The 15,476-nt window shown below is 40.2% G+C and overlaps 2 protein-coding genes across 2 annotated transcripts; one reads left to right on the forward strand and one right to left on the reverse strand.

The window, feature by feature from the left end:
• Positions 1 to 4,323: 4,323 nt before the first annotated feature.
• Positions 4,324 to 6,327, reverse strand: LOC306887274 (potassium voltage-gated channel subfamily A member 1-like; the record flags this gene model as incomplete). Its single annotated transcript, XM_079444901.1, has 1 exon — positions 4,324 to 6,327. The coding sequence occupies one exon, from the start codon at positions 6,325 to 6,327 to the stop codon at positions 4,324 to 4,326; it is 2,004 nt and encodes a 667-aa protein (XP_079301027.1).
• Positions 6,328 to 11,952: 5,625 nt separating this feature from the next.
• LOC306881248 (gonadotropin subunit beta-1) lies at positions 11,953 to 13,083 on the forward strand (the record flags this gene model as incomplete). Its single annotated transcript, XM_079435253.1, has 2 exons — positions 11,953 to 12,105; positions 12,865 to 13,083. 2 exons carry the CDS (start codon positions 11,953 to 11,955, stop codon positions 13,081 to 13,083), a joined length of 372 nt encoding a protein of 123 aa, XP_079291379.1.
• Positions 13,084 to 15,476: the final 2,393 nt, after the last annotated feature.

The raw sequence follows: 15,476 nt of genomic DNA on the forward strand, positions 1-15,476 counted from the left end.
TTGCGAGGCAAGGTTAGTTCAGGTTGTAAAATGTCATGTGATGCAACTAAAAAAAAAAACATTATGATATTTATGAATACATATTCACTAACAATGCAATACACATACCTTGAGAGAGATATTTAACACCTTGTTCACAAGTATTTTAAAAAAATCTAATTTTTCTTGATGTTTGCACCACATAAGTAATTAAACTGAAGCTTTTTAAAAAATGGTTTAGAAATATTTTAAAGCCAACATAAATACAAAGAGTTTTTACTCCTTTTATACTGTGCATCACTGACCCTCTTACTGAACTTGTTCTTAGCTGAGGGACTCATTGAAAGAAACCACTGGACACCATCCAAACAAAACTCTCTGCAAGCCCTGTGATCCTAAAAACTCAGTTTGCACCCCTCTATGCATGAACATGTACCTCTATGGCATGAAGATGTTAAACATTGCTTTATATAGAACAAGGAGTAATGCTAATTTGTCAGCTGCATCACACCACCTGTGCTTGGGGCCACACAATGCACTTGACACTAACAGCGGTTTTGAGGACAACACTTGGCAGAAATAAAATCGCTAATTTTAAGGTTACATAAGGGTAACGAGCTAGTGTTTTTCTGCCCAACTAATTTTAACACATGCAACACTGTTGTTTCTACTGAGACAAGATGAGGGGATTATGGAGTGAAAAATCTGCCATGACAACTCAGTTTCTAATCTATAGTGCTGTTTTTTTTTCCCATCTTCCACTAAGCCCCAATGTATGTATGGTGATCAAGCCACGTACAGCTACACTTCTGTGTCATACTACACACATCACACACAGCAGCTAATTAATGCCCTGAGTGGAGCGATGCTGATTGCTTTCGGTTGGACTAATGCCACATTACTCTGGCTCTCCACACTGCTCAAATGCCAGTCTTGATATTTACAGAGTGTCAGTGTTATGGGAATGAGTGCTGTTACTCTGATCTATCAATATGGCAAAATGTCTTTCGTAGTCATGGGTGATTGATATTAGGAAATCTAGTTTAATATCTATTTACTGTGGCATTGAGTCTGATATTTATGAAGGTGATGTGGGTGAAGGGTTTTATTGATTTATTACACTCTCGCAGACAAGCGAGCGCACAAATATGGACCTACACTTTAAACAAATAACATGCATTGTGAACTGTACAGTCCACTGATCTCACAGGAATTACATTCTGTTTTTCAGTCTCTGACACGCATGTGATTCTGTAAGTTATTTTACAGAGAAGTGAAGGAAGCCGCCACAAATGGAGGGATAAGCTTCTGCCTTGTAGAAGAAGAGGCAAATGGAAGGAACCGAGAAAGAAAAGGGAAAGACAGATTGAGAGAAAGATGCCAATAATAAAGTCTGAGAAAGAAGCCAACTTTTAGTTTGGTATCCATTTTACAAATGCCTGGACTGAAGCACAACAGATTGTTTTCAGAAAATATCCTCTGAAGCTGAAGCAGATTCATCTTTTGGATGCAGTAAATCATTAACAACGTTTAAGCCCAGAGAAACATTAAAGGGCTCAAGACGGGCAACAGCCATTACTTCATAGCCAGCACCAAATGCTTTAAAAATGTTCAGCACAGCAAATAACTAGTGCTGTGAAGTATTGGTTCAATCCAAAATGAACTACAGCAGAAAATGAAGACACAGAGCTAGAGTAACACCTCTCCACAGGCTATGCAACGTTAACCTGTAAACGAGTGCTTAATAGTCTGGGTTATCATGAATATGAGTGCCTGCGCTTATATGTGCAAAAGTACTGCATGACTCAGCAAGCAGGATCTCATAATGTTTAAGGACTATCAATATATCCTCCTTTACACTGAATATCATTTCAGATTTTAACAGTAAACAAAAAGGTTTAGTACAGAAACTATGCACTACCACTTCTTAATTGCAGTGCAGTTGGACAGCCAATGCACTCCCTTAACATTGCATACAGAAACACGAGATATGTATTAAAGAGCATTTGTGTGAAAAATGTCAATCAGATAGACCATATAAAAAAGAAATAATTCAGTCTATTACAGTCTATTATAAACAATAATTATGAAAAGAAAGTTATTGCATTTTGATTCTGATAAAATGTGGTGAAGATAATAAAGGCTTTCTTTATGACAAGCACCAATGAAATGTTCATAATAAGACCAGGAACGTGCATTAAGAAACTAAATATGGTTTAGAGTTAAAAGATTTGCATATCCTCTGTTGAACTATATGGATAAAATCATGAAGACAGTAATAATATGCTTTAAAACTGTTTCTTTCTTTTTTTACTTAAAGGCAGAGCAGTTTGCCTGGAATTTAATGTCACTATATAACTTGATATCAGTAGTGCATCTACTACAAGCTGTAAGAGAATCACTACTGAAAATGGACACTGTACATAGTGTGTATAGAGGTGACAGCATTAACAGCTGATAAATGCCACTTGTTGGTTACTTTTTCATCAACTTACACAACCATTTTTCTTGTAACAATCCCACAAGGCACTAGATTGACATGACACAGAAGGCACTTATGATAATCTAATATCGAGTGTGCACATTTTACACAAGAACATTTTAGCCAAGTAATAGTGAGAGATGAGCAGACTGAGAGAGGCCATAGTTATCTCCCTGTAGCGTGTGCTAAGAGTATGTCTTATTAATGACAAATATCGATTTACTGGAGATTAAATGGTAATTATCATGTCTATAAAAAACGGTAACAGCTATTATGACATTAGAGAATGAAGCTTTTTGGATTGCAAGGGAACACAGCACAGTTAGTCGTCTCTTCGACAATAAGCCCCTTGTTGCTAAGCAATTCAAGACATTGTTGACATATTATTATAAAACGAGAAAACATGAGAGTTGAAATCGCATGCGTGCTGAGATCACGTGGAACACCTGTTCCTAGCCATAACAGACAACTAGTAGGTCCACGCAGATGTGTAAACACCTGGATGCTGCGTAAAGCCGAGCGTGTATAATGACAACATGATTGCTGTGTGACTAAGCAAATCTTGATGCAGAAATTGCTTACCTGGGTTCTGCAAAGCACTGCGCATGCTCAGTGGTTCATCGTGCACTCCATAAGGATGAGAAACCGCTGTGCATGAAGTCCACCAAGTTCATGTTCCCTTCCGTGCTGTACATTTCCGCCAGCATTTTTATAAAGGGATGCATTGTCATTTGGTAAAGGGCTGAAGACAAATAGTTGCATGAAGCATTCCCTTGAAATATACTCCCATGACAGTAACTTGAAAACTGTGGCCAAACTGATCCTTCAAGCCATAGTGTCGTTGACTCTGTTGATCAAGGTGTTTACTTAGTGAGAGAATGCGAACCGGATATTTTGGCCTCGGTATTCCATAATGTGACTGTCTAGAAAGAATGAATCCTTGCAACGTGTGATGGATGAATTATGGTGTTTGTTTCAAATATTGTGCTACTGAACAAAAATTAACATGACTGATTTGTTTTTCAATACTCACAAAAGGGACTGACTATAAATGACTCCTCAGTCACTGTGGACAATGCACAAAGAACTACACAGGGTGTGCTAAAGGGGGGTTTTACCAGAGTGTAGAACATACTGAATACTGCCATGCGGACACATGTTTGCCATAATGGGATTTAAGATAGTACTGCATTAAGTTACGCAGCATGCTGCTTTCCAATTAGTCATAATAATTCAAATACATTAAAATAATTCATTACTATTAGCTGAATTGGTTTTCATCAGAGAAGACTACAGTGTATGTTTGCTAGTATTTCTAATTAATTAATAATGCAAGTCATAGTATGATTACTGAGTCGTTTTTCAATGTCCTCCCTCTCTACCTCAGTGTTACCTGTTTCTTTCCTCTGCATTAAACTGGGAGACTATAACATAATTGATGATAGTGCAAACGATTTAAACGTTATTGCATAATAGCATTAGATAAAAACTCGCCTCTTTTCCCTACAATTACTGACAAATGTAACTCATAAAGTGCCTATGCAAGTTCCTTTTTGTTGCCTTCATTAATGAACCGGGAGTCGTGGGCAGATAGAGACACCTCTCCACGTCACGTAAAGCTGGTGGTTTTTGCGTTGCCTGTCACGTGATTACAGGGTATGTTTCACTACAAAAGTAGCCACATTGCAAAAAATGTTTCAGCTCAGGTCCAGAAATTGTTGAGTGCGTGTATGTATGTATGTTGTGTTTGCGCACGCGCGTACTGTATATGTCTTCAAGTTGTGCATGTGTGCTGTTAACTGATTCATTTGTGCAGTCATCTTTATGAAAACCTCCCGAGGAGGTTATCGTTCGTCCCATAATCATACATCTGTCTGTAGGGTTCGTGAATGGGAACTGTTTTTTCCGCCTAAGTCAGTACCGTTCCCTCTGCTCGGGCTCTGCGTGTCAGCCCCGCACAGAGATTCTGTTACACCCTCCTCCATCTCCATGTACTCTGCCGCCTTGTCACCCAAAGACGACCCCGATGGGGACCCTTTGAATTTTCTCAGGAAATCCGGAAAGTACGGGCAGCCCGGCGGGGGCTGTTCCACAACGGTTGTCTGGTCCTCGTTATCAGTTTCCCGGTGGTAGAAGTAGTTGAAGTTGGACACGATGACAGGGACTGGAAGCGCAATGGTCAGGACACCGGCGATGGCGCACAACGAGCCCACGATTTTGCCCCCGACCGTGATGGGCTTCATGTCCCCGTAGCCCACCGTGGTCATGGTCACTACAGCCCACCAGAACGCGTCTGGGATGCTGGTGAACTGAGACGAGGGCTCGTCTGCCTCCGCGAAGTACACTGCGCTGGAGAACAGGATGACGCCGATGACGAGGAAGAAGATAAGCAACGCCAGCTCTCTCATGCTCGCGCGCAAAGTGTGCCCCAGGATCTGGAGACCTTTCGAGTGCCGAGACAGTTTGAAGATCCTGAACACGCGGACGAGTCGTATTATCCTCAGGATCGCGAAACTCATCGCCTGTTCCCCTTTGCCTTGCTGCTGAGCGAGGTCTGTGCCGAGAGTTATGAAGTAAGGCAAAATAGAGACGATGTCTATGGTGTTCATCGCGTTTTTAAAGAAATCAGCTTTACTGGGGCTCGCGAAGAAGCGCACGATGATCTCAAACGAGAACCAAATGATGCACACCGTCTCAATTATGAAAAAGGGGTCGTTGAACGGCGTAAATCCATTGTCCGCCTGCGTGGAGTTTTTACCTGGGCTGAGGAATTCTTTGTCGTCCCTGAATTCTGGCAATGTTTCCAAACAAAAGATGACAATGGATATGACGATGACCAGCACTGACACGACCGCGATCCCTCTGGCTGGACTTGAACTCTCCGGATACTCGAAGAGCAGCCAGATCTGGCGTTTGAACTCGTCCTCGGGCAGCGGCTTCTCCTCCTCCTTCACGAAGCCCTCATCCTCGCGAAACTTGAGCATCGCCTCTTCCCCGAGTTCATAGAACTTGACCTCCTCGGAAAAGATGTCAAACGGCACGTTGGCAGGTCTCTTCAAGCGCCCCCCTGACTGATAGAAGTACAGAATGGCGTCGAAGCTCGGTCGGTTCCTGTCAAAGAAGTATTCGTTACGCAGAGGATCGAAGTACCTGATTCGCTTCTCAGGGTCCCCCAGGAGAGTGTCTGGGAACTGCGCGAGAGTCTTCAGCTGGGTCTCAAACTTCAAGCCCGACACATTGATGAAAACTCTCTCGCAGCAGCCGTACTCGTTGTAAACATTTTCGTAGCCTGACTGAGGACGCCTGTCCGTTAACGAAACCGTCTCCTCTTCATCAACCATGTTATAGACAAAACTCGACCTCTTGCTTTCCCTGTCCTCCTCTTCCTCCTCGCCCTCCGCCTCGTCCTCCTCGATCATGATGTCCTCCTCGGATCCTAGGAGCGCCAACTCTGATTGGCGTAGATCCCCGCCGAGTGCCGCGCGGTTCCGTCTCCAGCGCGCGACGCCTCGTTGCTTTTTTCGCTCTCGGAGAAGTTGCTGTGGCGGCTCGTGGTGTTGCTGCTGCTGCTGTTGCGGCTGTTGGGAGGAGGATGAGGAGGAGGAGGAGGGGCGCGAGGCGGTCCCGGCGCTACTGTTGTTGGCATTCGTTGAAGAGGCGGTGCGACTCTGATGCGGATGGTTGTGGGGATGGCCGCTGGACCCACCTCCCTCTCCGACCGTTCCGGCTTCGGCTGCTGCCGCGGCCGCTGCGCGAGACTGCCTCTCCCGCTCGCGCTCTTTCTCCCTGGCGCGAGCCTGGGCATATCCATATGGCAGGTGTGTGTTGCAGCCCCCGCTGTCCGCGCCCACCATAGCAAACTCCATCTTCTCAAACTACGAAGCGTTCAGAATGATGGAAAACGGGCTGAAGAACCAGGCTGAGCAAAAGACGGCCTCAGCAAGTTCATAAATGCACTTGACTGGCACTGTAGGTCCGCTGCCTTCGGAAGTGCTTTAAGCTCTTTCAGTGCACTTTTACTTATTGTAATTGGACTTTACAACTGTGGCGAAGCGATGCGCTTCTGGTGACATCATCGTCATCATAATCATCATCATTATGAGAAAAAGGTGTCCAACAGTTCTAGAATCCATGTGTGCGCCGCGCGCCTGCGTTATCCAAAAGGAAACCGAATGCAGGAGGAGAGCTCCGTTTTCTGAGGTGCTCGGTAGAGACTTTATTCGCCTATGAAATCACTGGTCCCCATCGTCGCTGTGAGGGAGGGGTGGGGTGAAGGTTTGTTCCGTCCTCTGCCCCTTCAGTGGCTATGAATGAATCACTGAATCCGCTTGACACCAGCAACAGCTGCAAAGAAAAGAAAAACGTGTTGTAGAATGCAAACTGCTCGTAATGTAGCCCAAGCAGACTGTGATGGATAGCCTATGTACACCAACATAAGCAGAACATTTGAAAAAAAGTAATCAGTAACAGAGGCATAAGTCAGTATTCCTGCGCTACATATTTATCATAATATTAATAACAAATAATAATATTAATAACAAGTACTACTGTGGCACATCCTTATTGTAACAGGCCAGCCAAGCAAGGAAACAGGAAACGTGATATTACTGATCCAAAATCCCTTGACAATTAATTATAAACAGTCGTCGCACGCAATTTATCAGCCCTCTCATGCACTCTACTTTCCATTATTCGAGCCACTTACGTAGGAAATGATATGAGGATGTCTTCTGAGCTTCCACCCTCAATATAACAAGCTAGAGACGGCTTTGGATGTAAATCCCAGGTTTGTCCAAATTTCCCTCTCGCTCAGATATTCCTCGACGTAGCCAAACGCAGAACATGACACCTCAACAGTCAGGTGTGATCGCATTCGAGGGATGACAGTTTTGGCCACGGCTCGCCGTCGGGTCTTTATTCAACAGGATCTCTCATCACCTGCCCATCTCCCCCTCCCCAAAAAAACATGCACCGCTGCATTAAGCCTGGACTCGCACTCACCAAAAAGCAGGTGCTGCTACCGAGAGCATGCTGCGTGGCTCCATAAATTACATGAGCGGCGTCAGAATCGAGATGTATCAAAGTTTAAGGATGCCATGTGAAATAGCCTTAGGTTAGTATGCGCAGCGCGCATCTGTCTGCCGCTCAGTCTCGCCCGTTGACCATTGTGCTCGTGTTATTGGGGAGCTGCGCTTCGCCGCGAGAGGCACGTTTGCGCCGCGCGGAAAGACCTCGATCGCCCCCCCGTGGTCGTTGTAGGCGCGCACCGGTATGCTGCAGTTCTCAAACTTCGACTTATGCATCTGTTTACATCCAGTTCATCGTAACTGCCTACCCGAGGGACTGCTGCAGAGCACGAGCTGCACACACTAAGCAGCCTGTGTGTGGCTCTGTCAAAAAGCCACATACACTTTCTGTCACGGCCTGTTTGTGTATAGTCATCGTTTGGAAAAAGTTAAGAATGTAAACACAACATAAAAAAGATGAATGTGATTGTGTCCTGTGAGCTCTGCACTTCACTCTTCCACACTCTATTAAACAAGCAAGCTTTTATACAAAGAGCATAAATAAAAGATTCACCTCCTTTAGCTTAGCATAGAGGGTTCGAAACTGGGGCCCGGGGACCTCGTAGAGAAGAAAAGTGGGTGCTAGGATCTTCTGAAAACTTTAAGAAAAAAGAAAAAGAAAGACTTTACAACATTTACACTTTAAATGTTGATGTAATTAAATATGTTTAACACAATAGTTTTCAAACCACTTTTATCAGAATTTGAAATAATTTCTGTTCTTTCTAAACACAAGGAGACACAAGATTCATCACAGTTTTCAGTTTATTTTGTTGTAAAATAGAACCTAACTTAAACATTTGGTAACACTTTATTTCGATAGTCCACTTTAGACATTCTACTAAGTAACTTTGCAACTACATGTCAACTAGTAGTCATTAGAGTATTAGTAGACTGTCTGTTTAATATCTTCTAACACTTTATTTTTATGGGTCCACATCATACAATATACTAACTATCAGAAGCTTTGCAAATATACGTCAACTTATTCTACTAACCCTAAACCTACCCTAACAGTCTACACTGAGAGTTAATAGATATGTAGTTGCAATTTAATGAGAATTAGTTGATATGTAGTTGACATGTAGTTAAAAAGTTATTTAGTTAGTAGCATGTCTAAAGTGGACTATCAAAATAAAGTGTAACTAAACATTTATTTTAATAAATCTATTTTTTATAAAATGTATTTTTATTTTATAATCAAATAATATTTTGTATCAATTTAGTTTGCCTCTAGAACATTGATAATATAGGGCAAATTATTTAATTTGGTGTATAATATGATAATATGTGAGTTGGCATTAGCCCTCAGTCATACAAACTATAGTGGCACTGTAAAAAAAATAAAAAAGACAATCAAGATAATTTAAACTCATTTTAAACTGATATTTGTTTTTCTGAGATAGTTAATCATATGATGCTTTGTATGAAAGTGAAATGCAAATGATTACTCCCACTACGCCACCTGCCTGTTTCTCCAGGCACTCTATTTTGCAACGGAGAGCTTTAGAAAACCAGTTTCAGCAGTAGCACTCTGAATGCGTCATATTTATCACCTAGAAAATAAACATTGTATTTCACAAGACAGAGAAATGCTTAACAAAACTCATGTCTTACTCTGTTGTAGAAGGGGAAATGTGTGTGTGCTACCAGAATGATTGTGCTGTTTGATCCAGCTCATTAGTTATGCAGCAGACATTGTGTTTGCTCTTGTTAAAACAGTTTTCATTGACCAACCTTTACTATCTTGACAAATGGACTTCTTGCTGTTTTATTACTCAAATACCCCACCTTAGCTTGTTTTGGACTTAGCTTATGTTTCTTTCTACGCTTGTCTGTTCTGTGAAGAATCTGCAGCTGGCACTATTCAGAATAGAAGGGGGCAGTATTTCACAAGACAACATTTAGTCATTGTGGGCAAGCACACAGGATGGCTGCTTTATATGTGTAGAGAGTAAAGATTCTGACTGTAGTGTGAAGGTTGTGGGTGTGCGATTGGATAATGGCTTATAGTTATTAGAATAATGGTGCTGACTGCATAGTAGGCCAGGAATGGGGTCCTGAATATGACTGTGGCAGCAGTGAGAAGTACATTGAGACCTGAGTAAATGTGAGAATTACTGGATATATAGAGTCAGACAGAAGCATTTTGGATGCACTTATGGGATTGAAAGGCAGATTTTCTCTACATTAAAAAGCCTTATTCGGATAGAGCACTTGTCGCAGTGTGATAAATGAAGGTCAGTGGGTCATCTTGGACAATTTCCAAATTTGTACACATCAGAAGTCAATGACTGTACAACCTTCAAAAGCGATGGAAAGAGACTGGGGGCGGCTGAAAGAAAAAAGAGCTTTGTTTTGTCAAGGTTGAACTGGAGATGAAAGGCTGTAGAGCCAGACTGAGATCTGTTAAAGAAAATGAACACAATCAAAATGAAAATCTAGGGCACTGTATAACTTTAAAACAGATAATGGTCAAGGCAATAATGGCTAGGCCTGCTGTTAAAATAGAAGTAAAGAATAGTTATTTTACAGAGGACAGTTTTGAAGACTATATCGAGGGGTGAGAACCAGGAGGGAGTAAGTGACATTTTTGGTGAAATGGAGATATATATACATCAAATGAAAGCTCTTAATGAGCTCTTTCTACTGGAAAAAGTACTGTCATCCAAAATTTGTATTCTAAACAATTGAAATCAGTTCACAAAGTCAGATCAAACTATGGTAAAATATTTGCTTTGGCTCTCCTGTAAAGTTGGTGAAATGTCACTTATGCCTTTCTGGTTCTCACCCCTCGATATACTGTCCATAAAATGTTCAGACGTTTGGGGTCAGTAAGATTTTTATGTTTGAAATAAGTCTTTGTCTTCATGTACACTGCTAGATATATCTTTTGACATTTGTATTTGAAAATTCAATGGAGATTGAAATGCTCACAAGCTTTGAAAAGTGTAATGGGTGATTTGATTTCATGCATTAAATTAGTGAAGGATGCTTTAAACTGATCAAAAGCGACAGTAAACATTTAGCATTTTTTTAAATATCATTTTTAATTTATGAGATTTCAGTTTCAAATAAATGCTGTTGTTGACGGCACAGCAGCAGCCATCACTCCAGTCTTCAGTGTCACATGATTCTTCAGAAATTATTTTAATATGCTGACTTGGTGCTCAGTTACTAATAACAATTCTTATTATCATCAAAGCGGGTTTTTTCAAAAAAAGGGTTTTGCCGCTTAATATTGTTGTGAAAATCATATTACATATTATTATTATTTAAAAGAATAATAATAGAAATAATAGAAATTGTAAAAGAACATCTTTCATTTGAAACAGAGATTTCTTAAATTAAAAAGTAAAAGTTTTTGATCTGTCAAAGACATCTGAACAAACTGCCACATTTGATCGATTTATTGTATCATTTATTAATTTAATGCATCAAATTGCCCATTACACTTTTCAAAGCCCATGAGCATCTCAATCCCAATATAATTTTTAAATATCAATACATGGATCTAGTGGTTACAAAAAACACACACACACACACACACACATACACACACACACACACACACACACATCACCTCCATCTGTTATGAGAGACTGTTTCAAAAGTTAGCCAGGTAAAAACCGAACAGATGCTGCGGAGACTAAAAACTGATTGATTTTTGTGAAATATTCTTAAAACTATCCTGCAGAAATACATTTTTGAAGCAGCCAAGTGTGGATCTCTTAGAGACGACGAGCTGTTGTAACAGTGATTTTCAATCCAAGAATTGTGTTGCAGAACACTGACCTTGAAAAGCAGAACATCAGTGGTGGCCTTTACATGGATCCTGTTCTGTCTAAGCCTCTTCCAGACTGAATGCCATGGCCATAGGGCTTTTGGGGATTTGTACCACCTCCACAAAAGCAAACGCAGTAGTATGATAAGACATGGCTGCTCTCAACTAGATGTGGGCGTCACGTCTGACAGGAGGATATAAGTGTCCAAGTGGACTGAGGTGAAAGGATATTGTCTCAGTGAAACTCCAGCAGGTAGGACTGACATGAACTTTATATTAGTATTTTAGCAATTATATTTATATCAGCATGAACTTTATATCAGTAATTTGACTTCAATTTCAGTGAGTTTGATAGTTGCTTTTCCCAACCCAAATCTGAATTTATTCACCTTAGTTGCTCAACTAATTATATTTTAGCCAACTTTTTGTTTATGTCCAGGCTATGTGAGCTGGTTTAGTATGGTCTGGGTTGGATTGTCCTTTTAATAGTGATTTTCTTTACAAAAAAAATGTATTAATTATGCAATAAAGCCCAAGATGGATACAAAATGCAATGCTAATACTTTACCCACTGCAGTACCTGTATTTGATTAGCTCCACACTTTCGCATTGATTCCCAGATGAGGATGCACTTCGTTGTTATGGTGATGCTGTTGCCAGCGCTAATGAGGGCAGGATCAGAATGCAGGTCCAGCTGTCGGCTCACCAATATCTCCATTACCGTGGAAAGTGAGGAATGTGGCAGCTGCATCACAATTGACACCACTGCCTGTGCCGGGCTTTGCAAAACACAGGTAGGATGAAGTAATATTCTTCTGACCTTTCTTTTAAATGGATTTGTGCACATTTTACATATATGTGAATTTATATATATGAAATTTCAGCAGCTATTACTCCAGTCTTCGGTGTCACATGATCCTTTAAACATCTGTCTAATATGCTGATTTGGTGTTGTTGGTATAAATGTAAAAAACTATTTATTTGCTGCTTCATATTTTTGTGGAAATCCTTTTTTTTTTTTTCAGGATTCTTTGATGAATAAAAGATTCAAAAAACAGTATATTTAAAATAGACATGTATTTGTAACATAAATGTATTTTCTGATCACCTGAATGCATCCTTGCTGAATAAAAGTATTCTTTTTTTTTCATTCTTACCCCAAACTTTTGAACAGTAGTGTCACGGCTTCCACAAAATCATTAAATGGCACAAATGTTTTTACATTTAAATGTTTCTTGTGCACCAAATCAGTCAATTAGAATGATTTCTGAAGGATCATGTGACACTGAAGGCTGAGTATCGATGCTGAAAGTTAACCTCTGCCATTGCAAGAATAAATTACATTTTGAAATAATAAAAATAAAATAATATTTCACAATATTACAGTTTTTACTGTATTTTTGATCAAATAAATGTAGCCTTAGTAAGCATAAGAGACTTCTTTTAACAATATATATGTGTCTATTATTTCTCTCTTTCTCTCTCTCAAGTATATATGCAGAACATTCATTCTTGCTTTAGCACTAGATAAAATGTACTTTTTTTTTTGGCAGGAAAGTGTTTACCGTAGCCCACTGATGCTGTCCTACCAGAACACCTGTAACTTCAGAGAATTGACCTACGAGACCTATGAGTTTAAAGGCTGCCCTGCCAGGGCTGACTCCGTTTTCACTTACCCAGTGGCCCTCAGCTGTGAATGCAGCAAGTGTAACTCTGACATCACAGACTGTGGAGTTCTCAGCCAGCAGACACTCAGCTGCAATACACATTAGACAAGGAAACCAAACCCCGCTCTGAAACCATTTGAAAGCCTTTTGTACAATTTCATGATGAATATTTCATAATACCATGTAAATTGCATAACGGAATAAAACAAATATGAAAGATTTTCATATTATTTGCAAGCATCAATAAATATACTGTGAGAACCTATTAAAGGCTAAATATATATTTTAAATCAGTATAAAAGATGCTTTGGCTCAAAGCTCCTGACAGGTCATCTGTGAGGTGCTGTTTCATCCTGTTGTGTTTCTGGAATCTTCTGTGGGCTCTGGTGTCAATAATCAAGGCACAAACTGCAGCATTAAAACAGCTCTCACATAGCGTAAACAGAACTTATTTCCTGTGATAAACCATCTGTTCCCAAGCGCTTACACACACAGACACGTTCATTTTGCTTGTGAAATTGGTGGGTTTTTACCGGGGCGTATAATTGTCATCCTGAGACCAACTGTAAAAATTTCTCTCTGTGAGGATGCTCTCTCTGATACGCTGAGCAAACTTCACTGAAACCATACTACATTTACATAATCAAATTAGTAATGAATCAACATGAATATCAAAGAGTTTTCGGAAAAGGGGGTAATGTCTTACATATAAATAGAGAAATGGGTTACATCACAAAGAGCCTTTAATATTCCTGTATGGTAATAAAAGGAGCGGATGATAAAAACAAGAGACACTACATCATAACAGATGTTCTTTAAAGTGGCATCTAAACGGGAACATGCATGACTTACAGTTGCTTAGGAGTTAAAACTTTACAAGGTTAATGTGAAACAAATCATCTGTGTACACATACCCCAATTTTACAGTCTCTGCACTGGCTACCTATTAAGTTCCGTATCATTTACAAATTATTATTACTTGCCTATAAGGCCCTAAATGGTTTAGCTCCTGCGTACCTAACTTGTCTTCTACCACGCTACAATCCAACGCAAAACTCTGGACTTTTGGTAGTACCTAGGATAGCAAAGTCCACTAAAGGAGGTAGAGCTTTTTCACATTTGGCTCCCAAACTCTGGAATAGCCTTCCTGATAACGTTCGGGGTTGAGCTCTCTCGGCCACCGTACTATACAAATAAAGTTGAACTTGAACTTGAACATACATTGCCCTCCAAAGTATTGGAACAGTAAAGACAAAATTGCTCTGTTGGCTGTGGAGTCAAGACATTTACAAATATGATTAAAAGATGAATATGAGACAAAACTACAGAATGTCACATTTTATTATTGGGTGATTCAACACATAGATGTTTTACCAGTTAAGACGTTCAACACTCTTAGAGTTTCATCCTCCTATCTGATGTGAGCGTAAGTATTGGAACAGTTGCCTCACATTTCTTTCTAAGTGATCAGCTGTGTCCTGTTGCATTAATTCTTCAGATATTAAAAGCAGGGAATGTGTCGTATCAGTTATATCCATTACTTCTGTACACACAAACCAGGATGAAGATGAGGGATTTGACTTTGAGAGAAAAGCAAGCAATTTGGATGCTAAAAGAAAAGAGGAAGTCCGTTAGAGCGACAGCAAAAACAAAGGGCATGGAGAAATCAAGAGTTTGGAAACCACCAGCAACCAACAACGACCTGATCGGCTGAGAAAACAACAGTAGCTGATGACAGACAAATCATAAAAGCTGTGAAAATGAACCCTAAAAGACGTGTCTGTAAAATCACCAACAACTTCCAGAAAGCTGGGGTGATGCTCTGACAATCTACTGTCCTCAGGAGACTTTGACACAGAATTACAGATGCTACACAGCAAGATGCAAACCTCTGACCAGCACCAAAAATAGAAAGGCAAGATTAGAGTTTGCAAAAAAGCACAAAGGTGAGCCAGAAGAGTTTCGGACTGATGAGACAAAGATGAACCTTTATCTAAGTGTAACGGAGGTATTTTTAAGGGACTTTTATTTTGACGGGTTTCCCCATTTTCAGTGTGTTTGCGAGAGATGCAAATATGTCTGGGAAGAAAAAGAGGAGAGAGCAGTTTTTACCATAGACATAATAGAGTTATTATGTCTATGGTTTTTACGAGAGAGACGCGCCATCTTCGCGGTGTGATAGTGATGGGAAGTCCGGTTCTTTTGGACAGTTCATTTCAATGAATGTAATATTACTGAAATTTGATGAGATATTCGGAATTGAAGCTGTTTGCTTTGTCAAACATACTTTGCGATGTGGAATATGAAATTGTTTTTGTGAATGATTGCGATTGTGACTTTAAGATGAGTGAGTGAGATTAGCTCATATTAGCCTATTCATCTCATCAAATTCTTTTGTGTATATGAAACTTGTGTATATGAAGAGTTAAAGTGTCGAACGCTTTACCAAAGCCAAAAGAAAACTTCAGAGAACTTGTTTTATTTCTTTCTTTCATTTA

Source organism: Barbus barbus, assembly GCF_936440315.1.
Source record: "Barbus barbus genome assembly, chromosome: 2".
Taxonomy (NCBI): domain Eukaryota; kingdom Metazoa; phylum Chordata; class Actinopteri; order Cypriniformes; family Cyprinidae; genus Barbus; species Barbus barbus.